This window comes from Podarcis cretensis, assembly GCF_951804945.1.
Source record: "Podarcis cretensis genome assembly, chromosome: 15".
NCBI lineage: Eukaryota > Metazoa > Chordata > Lepidosauria > Squamata > Lacertidae > Podarcis > Podarcis cretensis.
In genome coordinates, this window is record NC_137185.1 from 15,040,829 (window position 1) to 15,065,715 (window position 24,887).

Here is a 24,887-nt window from a genome sequence, read left to right on the forward strand (position 1 = left end):
GACTGCCTCTCCAGGCTCAGCAGAGAGCGGGTCAGGCTGTCTGGCAGCATGAAGCTGCTGCTTCTCTGCGCCCTGTGCCTGGTCCTGGGGTGCTGCCAGCAGGGGGGCGCCCTGGATGGAGGGATGCTGTACCCCCGGGAATCTCCCTCCAGGGAGCTGAAGGAGCTGGGAGGCCTCTGGAGCTTCAGGGCAGACTGGTCAGAGCGCAGGGATGCGGGGTTTGTGGAAGGCTGGTACAAGAAGCCTCTCTCCCAGGTGAGTGAGCGGAGAAGACGGGCACCATCAAGGTAAGGCGGGATTTTTTTAAAAAGCTGCTGAGAAAATTTTATGAAATAAATAAATTGATTGCAAAAGCAGCGACCTCAAAGCAGTTTACGAAAAGAAGGAAAGCAATAAGCTTGTCATAAAGGTAAAAGGTAAAGGTACCCCTGCCCATACGGGCCAGTCTTGCCAGACTCTGGGGTTGTGCGCCCATCTCACTTAAGAGGCCAGGGGCCAGCGCTGTCCGGAGATACTTCCGGGTCACGTGGCCAGCGTGACATCGCTGCTCTGGCGAGCCAGAGCCGCACACGGAAACGCCGTTTACCTTCCCGCTAGTAAGCGGTCCCTATTTATCCACTTGCACCTGGAGGTGCTTTCGAACTGCTAGGTTGGCAGGCGCTGGGACCGAGCAGCGGGAGCGCACCCCGCCACAGGGATTCGAACCGCCGACCTTTCGATCGGCAAGTCCTAGGCGCTGAGGCTTTAACCCACAGCGCCACCTGCGTCCCTATGGAACCATAGAATTGGAGAGGGGGAAGGGACCCCAAGGGTTATCCATTTCGACCCCCTGCAATGCAGGAGCTACAGCTAAAGTGTAAGAAACAGTTAAAACCAACCATTGGAAACCTTCAAAAAGAAAAATCAACATTAGCTGAAAAACCAAACTGAAACGTGTGTCAATATTCTACATGCTTCAGTAGGTTTTGCCGAAACAAAAAAGGTGCCGAAAAGAGTATAGTGAATTATGGGTTAAATTTTTTAGTTCTTGTCTGATAGCAACATCCGAGCATCCCTAATGGATCAAGCCAAAAGCCCTGTTAACCTAAATAACCAACACAGAGGCTGCCATGGGTGTAGCCAAGGGGGGGCAGGGAGGAGCAGCTGCCCCCCTAAATAAATAAAAATACATAGCAAACTGAGGTTCTGCCCCCTCCCAATCCTGGCTATGCCCATGGTTCTGGCTGCCCAGATGTTTTGAGGGAGCCAACAAGTGGGGGGGTGTTGGGGGGGAATGCAATGTCCAGTCCCTGTCGTCCCCCCAAACATCTGGTACTCTGATGTACACTGCCACTGAATGTGGAGGTTCGATTTAGCTCTCTGGGCACACAGCCACTGGGTAGATGTGGGCTTTCTGTATTTGTGAACAGTGCACTGGGATCTTTGGAATACTTTCGTTGGAAAGATAGAAGCTGAGAGAGCAAGGAGTTGCCATTGATTGCCCTTCAGCTCCAACAGAAAGGAGAAGTTTAGAATATCAGGAAGTGGCTCAGCATTTCTATGTGCAAGAGTGAGGAAATGAACTGTTAAGTGGAAAGCTGGTGAAATAATTGTTTCCCCAAAGAGCAGGAAGTAGGCACGTGCATCTGTGAATCAGGAAACAGAAAGGGTGTTATTTAATGCATTGTTTTATTTCACTGTTCAGCTGAAAAAGTCTTCCGAGAGCACTTTGCAAATATCAATATTAAGACAGTCTATGCCTTTGAGTATTCCTAACTCAAGTATGCAGCTCTAAAGGAAAGGGCATTGGGAGGGAGGAGGGGAAAAATAAACTCAGGCACAATTGATTGAATAACCACCTGGAATGGAAAGGTTTTGGAAAAGCAGAATCTGCATGATCATTAGTAACTTGCTAACCGCAGTTTAAAAGTCATACTGTGTGCTTCAGAAAAGGTGAGTAAAATCAAAGATTGGGTTTGTAGTTCTCCACTGTTTACACGTTAAAATTTAGGCCAAAGAAAATAGAAATGTAAATAGTGGATTGCTTGTGCAAGTGAGCTCTTTGCAGCTTCAATGAATGGAAAACAGCGCCTGTACATTAGTGCCCTCTAGTGGCTTCTGGGTGCAAATGCCACATTTAATCTTCCAAACTGATCCTGTACTTTAAATGGAATAGCCTGAGGCCAAGACATGATTTAACAGGTCACAGAATCACAGAATTGTAGAGTTGGAAGGGACCCCGAGGATCATTCTAATCTAGTCCAATCGGCTGCAATGCAGGAATATGCAGCTGTCTCATATGGGGATTGAACTTGCAACCTTGGCATTACCATGCTCTAACCAACTGAGCGATCCAGAAAAAAAATCATAACTTGCTAAGTTGCTCTGCATCAGGCAGATTTTTGAAAGCAGAAGAGCAGAAAAAGTTTGCTGGAGTTTGCTTGTTTGTCAGAATGTACAAACTGCTTTAGTTTTGGAGAATATACGAGTGGTATGTAGAAATGAAACACAAAATGGAATACAGGTCATAAAACCGTAATAAAACCCAGAAGAATCACGCCCCTGGTATAGCACTGCATGCCCTAGCCGTAAAACCCTGAATCTTGTCCCGTAGCAAATTGGCAGCCAGTGCAACCTTTCCAACATGTTTTCAGTGGGTGAACCCACTAGCTGCCTGCATGGGAGAACATCACTGCCCTGTATGCCCAGCATACCTTCCTCGTCTCTTTCAGTCTGGGCCAGTGATTGACATGCCAGTCCCCGCCAGCTTCAACGAGATCACGCAAGATCCAAAGCTGCGTCAGTACATCGGCTGGGTTTGGTACGAGAAGGAGGTGTTCCCGCCAGCCCGCTGGCTCCTGAGAGATCCTGGGACACGAGTGGTGCTCCGGGTTGGCAGTGCAAACTACTACTCGATTGTGGTGAGTATGTGGCTTCCTGGGCAGTGCAACTCCTCATGGAAGCCTGCCTGGTTTCTGGAACCATTGCATTTTTTTATTTTCTGCATTTATGTCCTGTACTCTTCTCCAATAACCCAAGGTGGTATGTATGGTTCTCTCTCTTCCTCATTTAATTCCCAAAACCAACTCTGCGAGGTAGGATAGGCTGAGAGAAGAAGAAGAAGAGTTTGGATTTGATATCCCACTTTATCACTACCCTAGGGAGTCTCAAAGTGGCTAACATTCTCCTTTCCCTTCCTCCCCCACAACAAACACTCTGTGAGGTGAGTGGGGCTGAGAGACTTCAAAGAAGTGTGACTGGCCCAAGGTCACCCAGAAGCTGCATGTGGAGGAGCGGAGACGCGAACCCGGTTCACCAGATTATGAGTCTATCACCCCCCCCAGACACACCCAGTGAGCTTCTTGGCTGAGTGAGGATTTGAACCCAGGCCCTAGTCTGACACTCTAACCACTGCACCACCACTGCCTCTCAAGTTCAGGAGTCATTACATGTGAATGAGGAGCCTGTGGCCCTCTGGGTATTGATGGCCAATAGCAAGGGATGCTGGGAGTTGTAGTCCAGCCACAGCTTTCCCACCGCTCCAAGTCATGTGACCTGCATGCCTCCCTTGAGGCCCCATTGTTTGTTTGGAGTCTTTGCACCCGGACACCCCGTTTTCTTCCGTTGTAGTGGGTGAACGGGGTCCAGGTGACTGAGCACGAGGGCGGACACCTCCCCTTTGAAGCCGAGATCAACCATCTCCTCCGCGATGCTCCAGGAGAGCCTTGCCGAATCACCATTGCTGTCAACAACACCCTGACTCCCCACACGCTGCCTCCAGGGACCATCCATTATATGGAGAACGAGTCTATGTGAGTTGAAGGCCTCGCTGAGGAACCCAGCAAGCCTCTAGCCAAAGATTCTGGGACGTTCTGTCTAGAATAGGTGAAGGAAGTCGCTCTGAAAGGTGTTTTGCCTGCTTTTATTCCATTGTCGTCCACTGGTATAGGGAAGAGGCTTTCTTCTCGCACATAATCTTGGGTGTTTCCTTGGGTTTTCCCTCCTCCCCCCTCAAAAAAAGGATTAAGTATATTATTTGCAGGAAGTACAATCAATCCAGTTTCCCTAAATCAGATTTTGTAAATTTGTGGAATTTAATCCCAGGTGCTACAGACCAATTATCAAAACCTTCCGTACATCAGCTGTTGAAACTGGATATTATTGGGTAAAGGTAAAGGTAAAGGTACCCCTGCCCGTAGGGGCCAGTCTTGACAGACTCTGGGGTTGTGCGCCCATCTCACTTAAGAGGCCAGGGGCCAGCGCTGTCCGGAGACACTTCCGGGTCACGTGGCCAGCGTGACATCGCTGCTCTGGCGAGCCAGAGCCGCACACGGAAACGCCGTTGCGACTTGCTGAATATTCAGAGAGTTTTCGATGACGGATCAACAGCAAAATTTGCAGAGAACCGGTAGAAGCACATCTATAATTCTACTCCCTAATCCACTTGAAATAAATCTGTAACATCTATATTTTATGCAACCTCCAGATAAGAACTTATCATTTCAGCGGAAATGTGTGTAACCTCAGGTGTTCAGTGAATCAGACCTGATTGTTTTCATCATGCCTTTCAACCCTCCGTTTCCAAGTGCAGGGATTTCCCACCCCCCTCAATGTCTTCTTGAACCCTTCCCCCTTGATCCAGGTACCCCAAAGGCTATTTTGTTCAAGACACACAATTTGACTTCTTCAACTACGCTGGGATCCACCGACCTGTCCTGCTGTATACCACCCCCTTGGCCTACATTGATGACATCACCGTGACCACAGACATGATGGGAAACGTCGGTAGGTTTCTGAAGTGCCAGAGCTAAACAGCATTTGGAAAGTTGGAGGGGGCGGGGATGACGATCCTGCAGTGTCTATGGAGGAAAAGCTTTTCGTGGGAACAACCTGTTTGTGGCTGGAAACCTGTTAATGATTTCACTTATCAAAGTGAAATTCACCTTAGAATATTCTTGCCGTGACATATTCACACCATCTACAACCTCAGGAAGTCTCCAAACGAGCCACCAAATGGCACAAATGGAGAGCCAGTGTGATGTAGTGGTTAAGAGCGGTGGACTCGTAATCTGGTGAACCGGGTTATCGTCTCCGCTCCACCACATGCAGCTGCTGGGTGACCTTGGGCCAGTCACACTTCTCTGAAGTCTCTCAGCCCCACTCACCTCACAGCGTGTTTGTTGTGGGGGAGGAAGGGAAAGGAGAATGTTAGCCGCTTTGAGACTCCTTCAGGTAGTGATAAAGCGGGATATCAAATCCAAATCCAAACCCCACAAGCTAAAGTTTATTTAACCAAGCGATGGCCCCAATTCTCTCTCTTCAAAGCCGTTTATCCCACAGTCTTCACAACAACTTTGTGAGGTAGGCCGGGGTTGCTTTCCCCAAACTGTTGTGGGAGCAGCAGCTGAGAAAATGGCCTACCTTAGGATGCTTAAGGGATTCAGTTGGTGGTAGCAGTGGGATCCGAAACGGAGCGGTTCTGATTTGTAGCCCACTGTCTTCACCAACTCACCTATTTTGCTTCTGCTGGTACAGGCTTGGTGCAGTATTCGGTTTCAGTCCAGGGCAGCCCCCGTTACTCCTTGACCCTGACACTGCATGACCAAGATGGTGTCACTGTGGCAACTGGAAACGGGTCCGCTGGCGAGATGAAAGTGGTGAACCCTCTACTCTGGTGGCCATACCTGATGCATGAACGTCCTGGATACCTTTACTCCCTAAAGGTAACTTAAGCCTTATTTGGACTCAATCCTGAGGGGAGGAAGGGAGAGAAACTAAGGCACAGATCTTGCATGTGGCTCCTGTCCAGGATCCTCAGATCTGCATTGTCCTCCAGTGGAAAACTAATGTTCTGGCCCCTGCTCAAGGCTTAGTTGAGTAGGAGAGGATGCTGACTTGAAAATCCAGAAGGCAGGTGTGCATAGCTGAATAGGATTTCCAGTGGTTAAGAGCAATCCAAGGAAGGGCTCCTGCCTTGCTCTGCCAACAGGAAAAGAAGGGATGGAGGGACACACAGGGAACTGGCTTTAAACCTCAGTAGAGGTTTGAATAAAGCAGGAATGGAAGGAAACTGAGAGGGGGAAAGTGATGGTCTTAAACCATGGCAGAGATTTGAGTGAGCAAGGGGAGACACTGAGGAGAGGGAGCAATGGCAGTTTAAAGCACGGTTTGAGTCCAGTGAGGAGGGAATTGGGGAATCTGTCTGTACCTCTGGCGTTGCTTAAAACCACTTTTATAAATCTCTGTGTTCCTCCATGCCCGCTTTACTCAAATTCTAGGGAAGTGCTGTAGCTCAGCAGTAGAGCAGGTTTGATCCCCAGTGGCAGCTCCAGGTAGGGCTGCCTGAAACTCTGGAGAACCGCTGCAGCCAGAGTAGACAATGCTCAGCTCGGTGGACTAACAATCTGACTTCCTATGATCCTTCCCATCCACAGCCCTCGTGGGAGCCCTCCAGTGAAAAACTCTGCCAGTTTTGTGGGGCAATTGTGTTGGGAAGGACAACACACAGAGAGCAGAAGGGGTGTGGTCCTGGCTGCCCACCCACTACTGCATCTGATCCTTGCAGCACATTTTTGCCTACTCCTGGGTTGGAGAACAAGGCCTTGGGTTCAAGTCTAGCAAATTCCCTGCAAATTATGCAGGGTGCAGATTACGGGTTACCTTGGCACAGCACAGAAATTTCTCCTTCCCCTGATGCTACATCTCAGATTCAGGGGGCTGGTGATTGTTGGGGTGTAGGCTTATATGCTCCAACAACTGACGCAAAAAGGGTGGCTTTTTTGGACCACAGATCACGCTTTCTGCCGAGGTGGACGGCACGGTCTCCGAAGACACTTACGTGCAGCCAGTAGGCATCCGGACTGTGCAGGTCACCCGCAACAAGTTCCTAATCAACGGGAAACCATTCTACTTCCACGGGGTCAACAAGCACGAAGACTCTGATGTGAGTTGAGTGGCGCCTTGTTTTCGGATCTATTATTGCTGAGTGATGGGCTGTGGGGCTGGATTAAGAAGCAGGATGGGCCTCACCCAGAAACATCTCAACCTGGGTTTAGATCAGTGGTTCCCAAACTACCCCCCCCCATAAAAAGCATCATTCAGAACTGTGGTTTCCATGACCCACTAAGGAAGCTAATAACACTATAAAATTCAAAATGGTAATGGTTAATTGCGCATTCAGTTAAAAGCTATTTAGTTTAATTAATTCAACAAAACCGATGATCCCATGATACCTGATACTGTAGGAAAAATATTTTTACACATTCTTAACTAGGAAGTTTATAGCACAAAATATTTATTCGTAATGACTTACCAAACATGGACCTGTCATAGATGTGCCGTAACTAATTTATAAGAAAATCAACAGCTTGGCTATCTTGTGAGAACTCAGCATTGTAAATACAAACAAACATGGCCCAATGAAATAGCTTGGGAAGCGATAAGAATGGCAAAACTTCAAATACAAAGTGAGGAAAGTGCTTTGCTGTAGTCTCTAGCATGGTCAGTCGTAATAAGAGATCAATACACTCGGAGGGGCCCATCTCTAGGGCCCCTCTGCTGCCCCCTTGCCTCTTAGTTCCCCCCTAGCTATTCCCACCCTGCCATGGAGTGGTACCGCCCAGTCTGGGAACCTTTGGTCTAGATCGGGGTAGTCAACCTTTTTACACCTACCGCCCCCTAATGCATCTTTCTTGATGGTAAAATTTCCTTACTGCCCACCAGTGCTCGATGGAAGGAGATTTCAGCTTGTGTTGTAGAACGCCCTACTGCCCACCTAGAATCCTGAAACACCCATTAGTGGGTGGTAGGGACCAGGTTGACAACCCCTGGTCTAGATGGTTCCGAGCTAGGTGGCCCAACGGACTGGCTCTGCATGAGACAGTTTCCCATGTCAAATCAACCCTTCAGACCCATGAGGACTAGAAACTTGCTTTAATCTTGGAGGAGGACCATCACGCAGTGGCAGCTCAGCTGGAAGCCCAATGTTGGCAAAGGACCATTGCTCTTCTAACTTGTAGCCTCTCCTGTTTCACCGGGTTTGTTCCCTGCGGCAGATCCGTGGCAAAGGGCTGGACTGGCCCCTCATCATGAAGGACTTCAACCTCCTGCAGTGGCTGGGCGCCAATTCCTTCCGTACCAGCCACTACCCCTACGCCGAAGAGATCATGGAGCTTTGTGACGCCTACGGCATCGTGGTGATCGATGAGTCTCCGGCCGTGGGCATGAAGGACAGGTGAGCGAGAACCGATTTCCCTGAGCTCCCCAGCGATTTATAGAGCGATGCACTGAGGTAATTGGGCAGCGGTGGTAACGTGTTTGGGAATGATTGGCTGAGCTGGCCTCACGTCACAAAGGGGCGGGGCTGGCCGATGGATCTGAGGCTCCCATTGGCTTGGATGCTCTGAGCCGAGAGGTTGAGTGGAAGCAGATGTACTTTGGGAACTACAGTAAGGGCCTTAGTAGGCAGGAGGCTGAGGAGGAAGACCGGAATAATTCGGCTGCACATGAGGTGAGGAAGGAGCATGTGAGAATGCCATGGACTGGTTGGATGCAAAGGAATGGTAGGAGGAAGCAGCTAGGGAACCCCCAAGGGAAGAAGGCTCAGAGCTCAGGGACTGGTGGTGGGATGGTGATGAGTGGTCAGAGGGAAAGAGGTGGTGTCAGAAGCTGAAGAGGCAACAGGGTTTAGTGAGCAGGGAGAGTCTGTGGCAGAGAGAAGTCCAGACTCAGAGGCAGAAGCTGAAGCAAGAGAGGAAGGAGGCCAAGAGGCAGAGAGGAGTCACAGGTGTCTCCCCCTCCTGCTGTGACCAGCTCCTCTCCCTCCTGATCTAGAACCAGGAGAGGTACAAAGAGGGCATTGGAGAGATGGGCAATGTGCAGGTGCAGTCTCCGACTGCTTGGGAAAAACCCTGGAGAGGAAGGGACTTAGGCAGCTGTGGGAAGGCAGGAACTTTCAATCCATGAGGCAAGACCTACTAAAGATAAGTTGCTGCGCTCATTAGGCCTGACACTCCTGTGCAGATCCTGCTTCCGCTAATGAAGAGTTAACTCCAACTTCCATGGTGTGATTTACTGCTGGGTTGCTCCTTTCAGTCCTCTCTCCTGGTATGTCCCACAGAGGACCTTATGGTCTGCAAATAATAACATCGTGGAGATCCTAATCCTAATTCCCCTCAGGGGGATTAGGCTAGCCTTGACCAGGGCCTGGTGGAACGCTCTGCCACAAGAGATCAGGGCCCTATCTGATTTGACATCTTTCTGCAGGGCCTGCAAGATGGAGCTGTTCCGTCAGGCCTTTGGTCAGGGCTCAGCCTGACTCCCCTTCTATTTTTGTATAAGTACTAGTATTAAAGAGGCCTCCCAGCATTCTCACAGGCCCATATAAGAACAGCGTAAACAGTTGGGCCTGATGAGCATTTACTGTTCCCAACCCTAATCCTGCGGAAAACCATCTAATTGGATTTAAATTTCATCCTGACTTGTTTTTAGGAGGTAATTTAATTACCATTGATTTTATACCAATGTTATATATTTGATGTTATATATTTATACCATTATAATATATTTGATGTTATATATTTATACCATTATATTTGATGTTATATATTTATACCAATATTATATATTTGATGTTAGCTGCCCTGAGCCTGGTTTCGGCCAGGAAGGGTGGGATACAAATAAAAGATGATTATGATTATTATAAAAGAGGCAAAAAGTGTGCTTTATGATGGACCCCTTGTCCCCCCTTTTTGCTTCTCTCCATTTAAGCATGAACTTTGGTAACAAAAGCCTCCAGCACCACCTCATCGTGATGGAGGAGCTGATCCGCCGGGACAAGAACCGTCCCTCAGTCGTGATGTGGTCTGTGGCCAATGAGCCGGCCTCTTGGCTGCCCCCAGCCGGCTACTACTTCAAGTGAGTTATCTGCCACACACAAAACTGTGCTGTGAAGTCTGTACCCTGGCACTCAGCCTGCCCAAAGTGAACTCAAGTATCACATATATTTACCCAGCAAAGGCACCTTTGTTGACTTACTTTTGGCGCCAGGTAAAGACTTCTCGCTTCCCTCAGCCAGGTTTTAATAGACCTGAGGGGATGTTTGACATCAGGTAGGCACCTTTGCTGTGCTTTTTGCTCCCCAATTAAAACATTATTTATCTAGAGAAAACGCCTCCTCAGACCTGTATAAGTTAGGCATGTTGTATTCCTTCTTAGCTACTCTTGATCACCTTTTCAAAGTTTTTAACTGTATATCCGTTAATCAGAATGTTTCTTTTAGTAAACAACTTAGGGAATTGTTTTGTTGTTGTTGCTTACAATCAAATGGTACCTCAACCATTAAATAAATAGATGTTATACATATGACTGTGTGTTTAACAGTATTGTTAGGTGCTTGGAGACCCACAGGTACCAAGTGTTTAACAAGTCCAAAATAACAGAGAGGATGAAGGGACACCCGCTATGAGGAAAGGCTGCAGTGTTTGGGCCTTTTTAGTTTAGAGAAAAGGTAAGTCAGAGGCAACATGAGAGGAGTTTATAAAATTACACATGGCATGGAGAAAGCGGATAGAGAAAAGTTTTTCTCCCTCCCTCAGAACAGTAGCACTTATGAACATCCAAGGAAGCTGAATGTTAAGAGGATTCAGGACAGATAAAAGAACGTCCTTGCAGCGCATAGTTAAACTATGGAACTCCCTCCCACAGGAGGCAGGGATGGCCACCAACTTGGAAGGCTTTAAAAGAGGATGAGACAAATTCATGGCTATCCATGGCTGCTAGCTGCAAAGGCCATGCTCTGCCTCCACAGTCACTGGCAGTAATGTGTCTGAATTCCCGTTGCGAGAAACCACTGGAGGGGAGAGGGTTTTTGTGCTCTAATCTCGCTTGGCAGTTTCACATTAAGGGCATCTGGTTGGCCACTGTGAGAACAAGATGGTGGACTAGATGGGACCCTGGCCTGATCCAGCAGGCTCTTCCTATGTTCTCAAGTCTAACAAATAGTTTGTAACGCAAACTAACCTTCCGTCCAGGTTGCCATGCAGAGCCTCAGAGGTGCAGGAGGGTGGAATCACATGTGGATGAATTAATTCTGCACAGCGAGAAACAGTTGTGGTTTTGTCTGTTTTTCACCCTTTGCACGCAGGATGGTGATTGCTCACACCAAAGCCATGGACCCCACGCGCCCAGTCACGTTCATCACGAACACCAATTACGCTCTAGATCTTGGAGTAAGCACCATCCCTTTTGTCTCTGTTGCTTATTTAATGTTATTTAAGGCTGGGACGCAGATGGCGCTGTGGGTTAAAATACAGAGCCTAGGACTTGCCGATCAGAAGGTTGGCGGTTCGAATCCCTGCAACGGGGTGAGCTCCTGTGGCTCGGTCCCTGCTCCTGCCAACCTAGCAGTTCGAAAGCACGTCAAAGTGCAAGTAGATAAATAGGTACCGCTCCAGCGGGAAGGTAAACGGTGTTTCCGTGCGCTGCTCTGGTTTGCCAGAAGCGGCTTAGTCATGCTGGCCACATGACCCGGAAGCTGTACGCCGGCTCCCTTGGCCAACAAAGTGAGATGAGCACCGCAACCCCAGAGTCAGCCATGACTGAACCTAATGGTCAGGGGTCCCTTTACCTTTACCTTTAAGGCTGGCTTTCTGTCCTTCCAAAAAAGAACACTTTCTTTATGCCAATATTTCATAAGATGCTCAGCATGGAATATCCAGGCCAAGCGGTGGGGAACCTCCGACCCCAAGTCCTCATAGAATTATAGAGTTAGAAGGGACTCAAAGCATCATCTAGTCCAGGGATAATTAGGTGAGACGTTGATTCCACCTGGATACAGGTCTTGTCCGTTGTCGCGGTCCCTTCCAACTCTACAATTCTATGAAGCTTATGCAAGAATGAGTTGCTTGCACCCTTCTCTTTCCCCCATTATGTTTGGGGATGGGGGAAAGGGGGCAGAGAGAGAGAGAACACTTGCCGTCTAGCGGACATGCCTCAAAATCGGCTAAAAACAAAATTGAAATTTCTGCAGGCCCCTTACGTGGACGTCATCTGCGTAAATAGCTACTTCTCCTGGTACCACGACCCTGGACACCTGGAGGTCATCCGCCTGCAGCTGAACTCTCAGTTTGAGAACTGGTACCAAACTCACCAGAAGCCCATTATCCAGAGCGAGTATGGAGCAGATGCCATCGCCGGCCTCCACATGGTGAGTCCGGCTCTTCCAAGGCCAGTCGCCTGTAGGCAGAAGACATTTCTTCCCAAAGAAGAATTGCAGATGTCTGAGAGGAGAACTGTACTGAGCAGCTGCTTGTTGCTGATCTGTGTCTGCTCAGAATGCTCTAGCTATATATATATATATATATATATATACATATACACACACACACACACACACACACACACACACAAATTACCTGGTGCTTTGACCCAATACTGGTACAGTAATAGCCTATGCCTTTAAGCAAGTTTCTAGTCCATCATGAACTCCTCAGGCCTCTTCCCTCCCTGGTGCACATTCACAGATATCTAGCTAAGCCAGTGTGTTGTAGTGGTTAGAGTGTTGGACCAAGACCTGGGTGACCCACTTGGCCAGGAAGCTCAGTGGGTGGCCTTGGGCCAGTCTGTGAGCCTGTCCTACCTCACAAGGTTGCTGTGAGGATGAAATGGGGACAGGGTGAACTATGTATGCCACTTTGAGCTCCTTGGAGGAAAGGTGGGATATCAAAAGTAAAAATAAGCAAATAAAGGTGGCATTTTAATTAGGATTTTGGAATCCTGCTTAGACGAAGGGTGGTTTAAATGTCAAACAAAGAAAAAGTCCTGCCCTCTAGATCAGCAGTGGGAAATTTTGGCCCAATCTTTTTTGATTCATGGGCCAAGTTTGAAAGCTGGGTCCTTCCCCGCTGTCAATCATCTGAAATTGACCCATGGGGAGGTGGGGGTAGGGGTCTGCTTTGCCAGCACCACTCCGCACACCCCCCCCAGAACACCCTGGTGAACCTGCATCCAGCAGGACTGAGCTCTCCACTTATCATGAGATAATTTACTGTACAACCTTTAGAAGACATCTGAAGGCAACTCTCAACTCTGTATAGGCAAGTTTTTAATGTTTAATTTATATATATATATATATATATATATATATATATATATATATATATATGCTGGAAGCTGTTCAGAGTGGCTGGGGCAACCCAGTCAGATGGGCGGGGCACAAATAATAAAATTATTATTATCAGGTGATGAGCGGAGGGTTCAATCCTGCTCTCTGCAGAGTTCTACTTTGTCAGGGTGTTCCCCCACAGGGAATATGGTGGAGAGACAGCGCCCAGCAGGATTGAACCTCGCCTCCACATCCGTTGATCGATAGGTGGGCATTGCTTGGGGAAAGTGGTCTTGCAGGCCAGTCTGTGGCCCACAACAGGCCAAATATCCCCCCCCCCAGCAGCAGAGAATGAGAGCGTTCTACTTTCTGCACCACAGCGACCCGAATATTGGATGGCTGCTCTCATTCATTGTGCATCCTGCACTGGTTCCATGTGCATAAGGGCTCTTCCTTCCTTCCCGTTCATCTCGCAAGAGAGGCCTCTTCCTTTCCCTATTCCCGCAGGACCCGCCTCTCATGTTCTCTGAGGAATACCAGGCAGCTGTGCTAAAGGAGTATCATGCTGTTCTAGACCAAAAGAGGAAGGACTATGTGATTGGAGAACTCATCTGGAATTTTGCCGACTTCATGACGAACCAAGGTATTGGCGTCTCAGGTTGAAGTTGCCGTGTCCTCTGCGAAAGTCTTCCGCTCCCAAGTTTCTTTAGGACTCTGTCGTTGGGAAGCAACTCATAAATTTAATACAGTGGTACCTCGGGTTAAGTACTTAATTCGTTCTGGAGGTCCGTTCTTAACCTGAAACTGTTCTTAACCTGAAGCACCACTTTAGCTAATGGGGCCTGCCGCTGCCACCGCACCGCCGGAGCACAATTTCTGATGTCATGCTGAAGCTCTTAACCCGAGGTAATATTTCGGGGTTAGCGGAGTCCGTAACCTGAAGCGTATGTAACCTGAAGCATATGTAACCCGAGGTACCACTGTACTAGGGGGTGCTGCCCTTGTTCACTTTGCCTTGCTAACTCCATCTATCGCTTTCCCAAACCTCCTTCACCCACATCTAGCCAACCCCTTCTCTCCCTCTACACCGGCCTGACCCCCTATGGTTCTTGACTACCTTAGCTTGTGCCGAAATGTACAAGCCAGCTTCTCTGGTGTGGTGGGAATGGGGGAGGGGCGTCTTAGAATTCTTGGGATTTGCTTCCAGCATCCTGCAGAATATTTATCAGCAATAAACAAATGCTAGAGTCAGCGCTGCCCCCTGGCGACAGCTCCTCGGAAGTCTTAAATCTCTGGAAACTTTTGACGTTGGTTTGGAGGTACAGTGGTACCTTGGTTGTCGAACGTAATTCGTTCCAAAAGACCGTTCAACTTCCAAAATGTTTGACAACCGAGGCACAAAAGGCGGTCAGCAAAGTCAATGGAGATAAAAGAAAAACACACAGCAGAAGTCGTTCGACTTCCGAGGAGCATTCAAAAACTGAAGCAATTGCTTCTGGGTTTTTGGTGTTCGGGTTCCAAAACTTATGGCTTCCGAGACGCTCGAAAACCGAGGCTCTGGCAGGGTCCTAGAGTCGTCCTGCCTCATTCCAAAAGCTTAGTTAGCACTTTCCCAATTTAGAAAGGAGGTGGGAGGACTCTTGGACCCTGCCAGAGCCTCGAGGGGGCCAAATTTTAGTCTTGCCCGCATTTCCAGCACAACAAGGTTGTGTGCGGCTCGTGGATTCTGTGTCTAAGTACTCTTGCGGCCCAGTTGGTATGAAAAGTTGGGACTGTCCTGCTATAGGCAATGCAAGACGGCAGCTCCCAGGTTTTTAAGAGCTGTTGAGGTAAGAGAACAGACTGCCTGGTGAAGCAGGGGGTTTTCATTCATGTAAGGAATTTAAGCAGGGGCTGGCCAGATCTGGCAGGGGTGCATCCTGCACTGGACAGGAAGTGGCCCAGAGATCAGGGACAGGGAACCTGCATAGCCCTTTGGATGTTGTTGGACTCCAACTCCCATCAGCCCCAGGCAGACAGCTTTGCCAGCGCTGAGAGATGATAGGAGTTGGAAGTCTAACAATGTATGGAGAGCCATCACAGATTCCCCATCCTTGGTCTGGATTACCTGCAAGTTCCTTTCCCGCTCTACAAAGCTGTTGCCGTTGAACCTTCCCTTTGTAACTTTCTTTCCCATCTTGCAGGCATAACGCGGGTTTTGGGTAACAAGAAAGGTATTTTCACCCGCCAACGACAACCCAAATCGGCTGCCTTCGTCCTAAGGGAGAGATACTGGAAGCTGGCTGAGGAATGCAGGCCCCTTGCGCGGCCCAATTACCATGACATTGGTTTGCCCCAAACTCAGGCCTCCAAGTGCACTTGACTTACGCTGTTACATTAAGCACAGCAGAAGAAATTCAAGGAGAGGCACTACTGAGCATCCAAATAGAGACTAAATTTCCGTGATTGTTTTTGCTCCGATGTGTTTTCTTCATGAAAGCAGGGGAGGGACTGCAGCTCTGCTTTTCCATACGATAAAGCCAAAGGAACATAAATGAAAACGGACAAAGATTTTCTCATAGAACCATAGAATTGTAGAGTTGGGATCCCAAGGGTCATCTAGTCCAACGCCCTGCAATGCAGGAGGAATGTCAACTGAAGCATCCATGACATTCTCATTTTGAAAATGTTTTTAGATTCTGGTTTACACAAAGCCAGTGTAGCCTTGTGTAACGATCACCACAATCTCTTGGGTCTTTTTGACAAGTATGGTGTATGAGCAAGAAGCTGCTGGTTCAGCAGAAATGCTTGTCTATTTCAGTGGCCAACCAGATGCCTATTGTGGGAAGCCCCTGAGCAGGAGATTAGCACAACAGACACACTCTTCCCATTTGTAATTCTTAGCGATTGATAGAGCATAGCCATTGGTGGCCTTAACCGCCATGAATTTGTCCAATCCTCCTTCAAAGCTATCCAAGTTGGTGGCCATCACTGCCTCCAGTGGGAGAGAGTTCCAGAGTTTAACTATGCGCTGCGTGAAGGAATTACCGGTATTTTGTCTGTCCTGAATCTTTCAACATTCAACTTTAGCAGATGACCCTATTGGGTGCTAGCATTATATGTGAGGGAGAAAAACTTCTCCCCATTCTTTCTCCACAGTGCATAACTTTATGCACTGTAATGCGGACTCTTACTCGCCTTTTCTCTAAACTTGAAAGTCCCACAAAAACTCTTGAGGGGCTAATAGCTCTCTGTGACTAAACATCAAGGTATTGGGGGCCTTACTGGGGAGAAAGGCATGAAACAGCAGCACGGATTATGAAACAACACTGCAAAGACATCCACAGATAATTTCTACATTTATTTTTGTTTTTTTATACCAAAAAAGTTATGTGCAACAAATAAAACATTCTTACATTATTTACATGGTTTCTGTTTTAATTTCGCATTAGCAAAAAGTGGACCCCAGACCTTAGAATGTCGCAGTCTTAGGTTGAACAGAAAAACGGAACGACTCCAATTTAGACACAGGTGGCGAGTTCGAAACACATGAAAAAAATAATAATTGTCAGATCAAAACATACGAGACAGAACACACATTGAATATTTAGTCCATGCTTAATACAGGTTTGTTTTTTTTTAATTAAAAAAATGGTAATGGAATATTTCAGCTTCCTTAGTTTTGCAAGGGTGTGTTTCAATAGTGTTGGCAGAACAGAGGCCAAAGTATTTTATTTTATTTTTAAATCCAGGTAGGCCAGGAGCTGCTAGCTGAAATCCTAGCTTTCTTTTTGGATCAGAGACCACATCGAGCAGCAAGAAAACCCCTTTCAAAAGATGTTCTGATTCTACAATCTGCTAACATCATTTCCATAAGCAGCGGACCTTCATAGAAAAACACACACATACCCCGGACTACAGATTTATCCTGCCCTTTGCCAACCTGATGCTCTCCAGATGTTTTGGACCCCCCCATCTCTCACCAGCTCCCTCCAGATGAGGTTGGCGAAGGCAGGACAAAAGCAACATGAGCATGTCAGTTCATCTAGATCAAAACCTTGAAGGGGTGAGTGGAAGCTAGACTTTTGTCTGCCTCAAATAATATGCCTTCATTCAAAATTAACCTCACAAGCTCCTGGACGCAACAGCTACCCCGTACTCTACTGTGAAGGGTCCCACGTGTAATACAAAAATAGGTTTCTCCGACCCACAAGGGCTCCCTGTCTCCCATCCCCCACTAAGCAAAAAGCTGCCTGCTCCCTGTCTGCAGGACGACTTGGAGACGCCACACTCACTTTTTGAGGCCCTTTGGCCACAGTTTTCAGGGGCTGGGTTGGAATGACAGGTGAGGGAGGAGAATGAGGTTGGTCTCCAGAAAGTCTGGCTTCCCCACACATAGGGCTAATACGAACTTAAACCTTTAAATCACCGAAAGACAACAAGCATTTCTCTGTTTCTCTCTGGCATAAAATGAGGCAGCTTGGACAACCAGATGCAACTGGCCAAGCACAGTTGTGTAAAAAGACAGGATTTTGGCAGGCGCATGGGAAAAAAGGGGCAAGGGTTCCCTCTTCTACATAGGTCCATGAAGTCTGCTGACCTCAAGAGAAAATCATGTGGGCAAGTTGCAACTGGTGCTGCATGGGGCACCACCATGTTGCATCCTGCACCGAAACTGCTTTTTTGCATGGATGGTCCTATCCTCTCATGGATGAGACCTGGGTATCTCAACCACACATATGGGAGAGTTGGTCAGGGCTTTTGGGGGGTCCCACTGGGGTGGGCGATAAGGAAGTGTGCACATTTCTTGCAACCCTGTAGGCAGTTCCAGCCACCACAGTGCGTTAAGGGGCCTGGCTCCTCCAAAGGAGAAGGGTTTCCGTCCCCCCGGGTGACGGGAGCAGCGGGAAGGAGCCGAATGAGCTCTCCTGCAGCTACAAGTCAACTGCTGAGTGCCCTGGGTGACTGTTACACAGGGGTCAAAACAAACCAGGCTGGGAACATCTGTGATGCACAGAGCCTGTGAAGAACACTTAACAAAACCGTGGGTTTCTCTCCATCGGGGAGAAAATGGGGGGGGGGGATGAAGTCAACACCCAAGGTTTTGATTCTGCAATTCAAGATCAGCAGGCAGAACAGGCCAAATTGCGTGGGAGCAATGAGGCTTGCTGGCCCTGGAAAGCAGGAAAAGGCTGGTCCCAAGAAGCCGGGGAGGAAACACAAAGGCCAAGGTTACAATCGTGTACAAATGGAACTCTTCTCCTTGACCAAAGGTTCAAGGAACAAAGCCTTCTCTCGCCCTCAGATATGTTAAGAAATAATAATAATCAATAAATAAACCCTTACATTTCATCATTACAAGACTTGTTTTTTTAAAAAAAATCTTTCAGAGCAAGGGCAAAAAACAAAAAAAATCTACACCACCGACAAATTTCAAGACAAGCTTCAGCTTTACTCTTGTTAACACAAGATGTCTTTTGAGAAACTTTTCCCCACCCTGACAAAGACAACGAGCAGCTATTAGTGTTTTTTCTTTCTTTTATACACTGCATGTATGCATATATGTGTATATATATATATATACATACATACACACACATATACACAAATACATATACATATCAAACAGTACTCATATGACCAGGCGTCCACTGCCACCCTCTTGTGCTCGGTTGTGGTCCCTTGTGAGAACCGGACTGTTCATTTGGCAGGCTTTAAAAATACTGTTGAAAAAGACCATGGGGGGGGGGCAGATGCCGACCCCACTGAAAACACACTGCGTTCTTCACAAGACACAAGAGGATTGCATTCTAACACCTTAATCTTGTGTTGTTGTTTTAAAAAGGAGAACGGTACATCAAAACGAGGACTTCTTACACAGACTCACGAGAAGTATTTAGACACAGACGGAATGGAATTTTCTAGAAGGAGGTTCTTCGAAGGAGGTTTTCAGCCCTCTCAGATACGAAGGCAGGAAAGAGTCTGCCCTGCACTGGGACTGGGCAGTGGGAATAGCGCAGGGCTATCCTTTTGGCATCACACGCTTGCGAGAACAGGGATCGCTCAGTTTCTCTTGGGATTGGTTAGATACATTCAGATCTGCCCCAAGATATTTCACTGTCCTGTGCAACCCAGGACAGGCACTGCGAGATGCCTAGGAAACAATGTCGGGTGCCAATGCTCTGATCACATGCCGCTGAGCTCAATGAACCCGCTACCTTTAATACTTTTGCACAAGCATGCACAGGCACGCACACCCAAAGCAACTGCCGGAGTTATTTGGGGATGAAGCATAGTTGTGAATATATCAATTCCACAGGCTAACTCATACAGGAGCCTCAAGTAGTCCTCCCATGCAGAGAAGCCTCCAGGTGACTGTAGCAGCTGTGCGGTTCCAACAGGGGCTACGGTCACCCGCGGAGACTGCCCTTCCAAACCCTCCTTAGCACCTCTAAAACACACACTCTCGCTCTCCAGAAACACCTGCCTTCTTGCTGCCTCTACGAGAACAAAGCGGCAACCTCGTTTTCCCACCGCTGCGGGAAGCTGCGGAGGGTGGGGGTAGTAGGAAAGACAGCAGCACTTCCAAGGAGGGATCTTTTGAGTGTGGCGGCTGTGTCAAGACTGGAAGCTGCTCCTGCCTTCCCAGATTTCGAGCCCTGCAAAACGGTCCATTTGCGAGCTCCTGCCTTCCTATCAAAACTGGCCGGGCAAAGCCTCCATGGTTGGGTAATGTAGTGTGGGAAGGAAGGGCAGGTAAGCCTCTTCCCGCCAGGAGATGCTCCAGCACAAAGAGCAGAAGCCAGTCACAGGGACTGTGGAGCCCACACTGCTGCCCTTGTCAGCAGTGGGCACCAAGCATTGACTTGGCTGAAAGGACCAGTTTGGGGGGGTGGCCGAAAAACTGAGCTGGCATTCCTGCCTTCTCCAACCAGGCTTCATAGGAAGATCCTTGGAAGGCCTTCACAGCAGCCTAGTGCCTTCCCCCTAGGCGCTTTTGGACTACAACTCTCCTCAACCATAGTCCAAACCATGAGGTTAGCCAAAGTGATCATAGGAGGAACCCAACTGAGGTGCTTGGTTATGTGGGGAGCCCCAATGGGAAGAGAAACACTTTCTACATACTGCAAAGGTTTGTTTCATATATATATATATCTCTCTCTCGTACGAACACTTCTGCCTGCTAATTTCAAACACCTCCAACCCCTTGGCCCAATATTTGGTTTTTTTCTTTTTTTCTTTTTTTTTAAGGACAGAAGGCACTTTTTTAAAAAGGAAAAAGAAACACTGCATTTCAGGACGCCATGGAATGAAGGAAAATAACCCACAGTGATACGCTCTTTCGCTTGAACTTACAGTTTCCAACAAGAACCGTTACAGAATCCTAAGCCTTCCCTTTCAACCGAGCCTATTCATTTCACCTGCCCATTTTCTTTTAACACAATCCCTAGCCCTCCTACCCCTCCTCTCAGGAGCGGGGGGGGGGGAAGAGTTCAATATCCACCCTACACTTCACTCCCAATTTTGTATAAAAGGATCCGGGACCACTAGGTCTCTACAAAGTTTGTCGCAATCATTTTATGCGCCAGCCTCGTTGAAACAAAGGGAAACCGCCCAGGGGAAACTCTAAGTGCCCTTGGACATTGCCCTCCATTGCATTCTGGCTTGCATAAGAAGACTTCAGTGCATCAGTTTGCCAGTAAGTCACTGGGATCCAGTGTAACGTTGTAATTCTACGCAGCAGCTTGAAATATACCTCAAACCATTAATACTGTTTGGCCGCCTGACATCGATTTGGAGCGCAAGGTCGGCTCTCTTCTTTTTCTACAGGTTGCCTATTTGAGAAGATGGCTCTCCCAATGCCACGACCCTCCATTCCCCCAGGCCAAACCCTTCTTAGTGTCCTCCCAGGAGATCTTTCGTCACCCACGCCAAACAGCTCACGTGTTGCACAGGAACCTGTATTAAGTCCTGCCGCTTTCTGAAGACATGCACAACTTGCCGCATCAAATTCCATTTTCATGTCCAAAGAAAAAGAAAGAAGAAGGAATCTCAACTAATTTTCCCTCGTTGCAACAGTTTTCTCCAGAGAGATGGGCTCATTTCATCCTCCATTAAAAAAATAAAATATTCCAACGAGAATTGGAAGGTTTTTCAAGTCGCTAAGCTTCTGAACAAAAACCAGTTTGAGCCGTGATAAGCTTCTGGATTCACACGGACGCTGCCCAGCGCTTCTGAGCCTTATGTACAATGTTGCAGTAAGTCTTCTAAGTGAAATCCCCTTAGCTACAAATACACATAATGTAAACAGCAACATTTCCGTACGGTACCTCTAAAGTCTAGAATAAAGTTATCATGATCTTCTGTTAAAGACTCCCAAAACTGAATTTATACATAGAATGCAGGGGCTTCCTAGCAAGTGTTACCAACCTGAAATATTGGGGGGAGGACAGAGTAGGAGGGTGCAACGAATCTGCAGCTAAGAACTCCTTCAGCGTAGAGTTAAAGCTGGTCTTTGATTGGGTTAGGACTTCCACCGATGCCACCTTGAATTCATTGGACAGAAGTTACCACAGAGCCCGGTTCTTTTCCATTCACTGTCATTAAACCAGTGACGATCCTTGGGGGAAAGCATCTGATATGGAGAAGAAAAATAACAACAACAACAAAAACCTTCTTTTACTGTGAAATAAACTCGAAACGGAAGTCGGGTCTTCAGACTGTCAGTCAAATGTTTTCATGGGAGGGGGGGTAGGGGGTTAATCCTGTTTGGGCGGGAGTTGCCGCTTCCAGGCTTCGTTCAAGTAAACTAGTCGTTTGTAGTTGATGATAAAGAGAATGAAGTTCAGCAAGTACGTGACAACGCAGATAATGCAGAATTCCTTCAGGACAAAGTACAGAATGTAGGCCAGGTACAAGGATCCTATTACCGACACTATGGAAGACATCATGAGGACTAGCGCCGCTACCGCACTTGCCGTCATACCTGGAAAAGACAAAGCAGTTACTTGGCACAGTTTTGCCCAACACAGCCCAGCCGAGCCATTCCTATTTCTCAATTTTAAAAAGATACGTTTAATATACCATTAAAAGCAGACTTGGAAAGATGGAGAGGTGTTATGTTACACATACACACCAGCTGGAAGCTTAAAGTCAGCAGCAGCACCTACACTTTGGAACTCCCTGCCTATTGATATCAAGCAGGTGCTTTCACATGACTCTTTTTGGCATCTGCTAAAAGCATTTTTGTTTAGACAAGCCTACCCAGATGTCTAGAAAATTGATGCAGGTTTTTAAAACTGATGCAAGTTTTTTGTTTTGCTAATTTAACTTTTTGGATGTCTTTAATTATTTTGGTTAATTTTTCTTAGTGATTATTTTATTGTTTTATCTTTTTTTTGTAAACCACTTTGTGGTTTTACTACAATCAAGCGGTGTACTGTATCAATTTTTTTGAAACAAAACGGATAGGTCAGTCACCGCAGCACTAACAGACCGCCCACTGTCAGGCAGAGAAACAGGATTTGTTCAAGGATTTTTGCTTTCTTGAAATGCTTAAAGCCTCAGAGGTTACGAGCTCCAAGCCCTGGGGCTGATGTTAAGTCTGCTCCATCTTGCTTGATTCATGAAAACTGGCTGTAAAAAGTAGTAAGGATCACAAGGCCTTCAAGGGGAATTAGATAAACTCATGGAGGGAGAAGCAGGGGCCTGTCCTCAGCTATTCCACCCAAAAAGGTACTTCACAATGCTGCCCACCACCAAAATATCAAAGACCACCAATTACCATAACACTTCAGTTGAGGCTCCCGGGATATCCAGCGAGGAAATTTAATGCACAGCACCTTTGCAGAGAAGGTGTGCAAGTCCTTCCTCTGTTACATTATGCAGCGCCAACACCGGGCACAGCATTTTAAAGCAGCTGCAAGCACAAGAGTGGTCACTGCCACAAGACGCTGACAACCTGAAGTTTGACAGCTGGGAGAGCAGGAACAGCAGGAGTGGGGAGGGTAGGAGGAAAGGAAGGGTTAATGAGAGCAAATGCTGCAAAACACCCACTCAGGCTTGCAAAGAAGCCCCATCGAAGTTATACTGACTCCAAGGATTTGCAACCCGCCGGGAGCCTGAAAACAAGAAGGGCCAGCTTCCTTCTGAGTTACAGCCTGGTTTTGCCTGGAATGGATTCCAGCTCACCAAAGGCAACCAGGCGAGCGGCTATTTGCAAGCCTATGCATTCACTGAAAATATGGTTTTTGATTATCTGAAGGGAGTTTGGGGAGGGAATCTGAAGTGAGGAACACAGGGGATGGTTGCCACCACATTCCCCATCATTTCTGATGCAGCTGAGACATTTTCCCCAGCCCTGAACATGGCTGACGACTAACAAATGTGTGTTAATTTTGATGGCTGGGAATTGGCTATTCTTTCCAGCTCTGCTTCAGGATTTGTGAGTGTTACTGTGGTTATGGACTATGAGCTGTTGACCTGCTTGTTCAGACCATGGAATAGGAAAGGCAGTTCAGTGAGGATACAGGATGCAGCTGTGCCAGGAACCAAGTTTATTCAACAGAAGGTATGTGACCCTGAGCACCACAGGCAAAAGATAATGGAAAATGGAGGGAGGGAAGTTTTGACACTTACCAAGTAACATTTGTAGAACATAGAACACAAGACCGAAGACGCTGTTCGGTTGATTTATTGCACTGTCTTTTCCAAAAATGGAACCCAGCAGGCCAAAACCTCGACCCCATCTGAAAGACAGTGGAGCAGTTAGTCTGCATTGCATGAATCAGATTAGTTTGCCTCCTCCTATTCTAAGACAGGCGAGTGGGAAAGGAGGCCTTGCACACACAGCTCAGCCACATCTGCCACACACATACAACATGACACAGAAGACTGGAATCACTTGATTTGGAAGCTGCAGTTATAGTGCAAAATGCTGTGGCACGATCGCTGACAGCATGGAACACCTGTGATCAAAAATCTGCACTGGCTACCAATTTGCTAGGTACTGCTATTATCATATAAAGCCCGTAACAACTTGGGAACCATTTACCCACCATTTAGTCAGCGGAAGTGGCCCTGTTACTTGCAACGTAATAACCGTTCCGCATTCGTAAGAAGTCAACTTTTTAGTGTGGCAGCACCTACACTTTATGTTGTGATCTGCTGAGGAAGTGCGGTATACAAATTTAATAAATAAAACAAATGCATACACTCTGGAACTCCCTGCCTATTGACATCGGGCAGGCATCTTCACTGTACTCATTTCAGCACCTGCTAAAAACATTCTTGTTTAGGCAAGGCGACGCAGATCTTCAGAAACTTGAGTTTTAATCTGTTTTTAGTCTATCATTATTTTAACTTTGTGAAAGCTTTCAATTATTGCCATTAATTTTTCTTATGAATTTTATTGTATCTTTCTTGTAAATCACTTAAGAGGGGTTTTTCTCCCTTACAGTCAAGCAGTGTATAAACTTTATGAAATAAATAAAACTATGAAATAAGCACTTCCCTTTCATCTAGTGGCTGGCTTTGAGGGTGAAACATTGTGATGTTTAGCTGGTGATATATCAAGAAGTTGAAAAACAGATATTGCCTAGCCCTAACAAAGACTGAGCCTGACTTCACCGCTTTGTCAACTTCATTTCTCCCAGTGGTTTAAGCATATTAAAACCATGACCTCACAGTTTAATTTCTGACCATAATTCCAGACAAGCCAAGGAAGGCTTTCTGCAGCATTAGGAATGCAGGCAGTGCCCTCAATGGCCCTTAAGGGCCGCTATAAAAAGGGCTCATTTGTGGAGTTCAGGCAAGTGTGGTGAGCCTT

General features: G+C 47.3%; 2 protein-coding genes across 2 annotated transcripts in view; one reads left to right on the forward strand and one right to left on the reverse strand.

The window, feature by feature from the left end:
- GUSB (glucuronidase beta) lies at window positions 1-16,480 on the forward strand. Its single transcript, XM_079956016.1, has 12 exons — window positions 1-255; window positions 2,712-2,900; window positions 3,610-3,791; window positions 4,622-4,764; window positions 5,515-5,702; window positions 6,770-6,922; window positions 8,034-8,212; window positions 9,748-9,894; window positions 11,123-11,207; window positions 12,008-12,184; window positions 13,589-13,724; window positions 15,265-16,480. The coding sequence occupies exons 1-12, from the start codon at window positions 49-51 to the stop codon at window positions 15,441-15,443; spliced, it is 1,965 nt and encodes a 654-aa protein (XP_079812142.1). The 5' UTR covers window positions 1-48; the 3' UTR covers window positions 15,444-16,480.
- VKORC1L1 (vitamin K epoxide reductase complex subunit 1 like 1) overlaps window positions 16,403-24,887 on the reverse strand; it is a 15,810-nt gene continuing 7,325 nt past the window's right edge. Inside the window, exons 2-3 of the mRNA XM_079956040.1 lie at window positions 23,699-23,808; window positions 16,403-22,046 (exon numbers count right to left, since the gene is read on the reverse strand). Coding sequence (XP_079812166.1) covers window positions 21,820-22,046; window positions 23,699-23,808 — 337 coding nt within the window. The 3' untranslated portion in view covers window positions 16,403-21,819. The remainder of the gene's footprint in view (window positions 22,047-23,698; window positions 23,809-24,887) is intronic.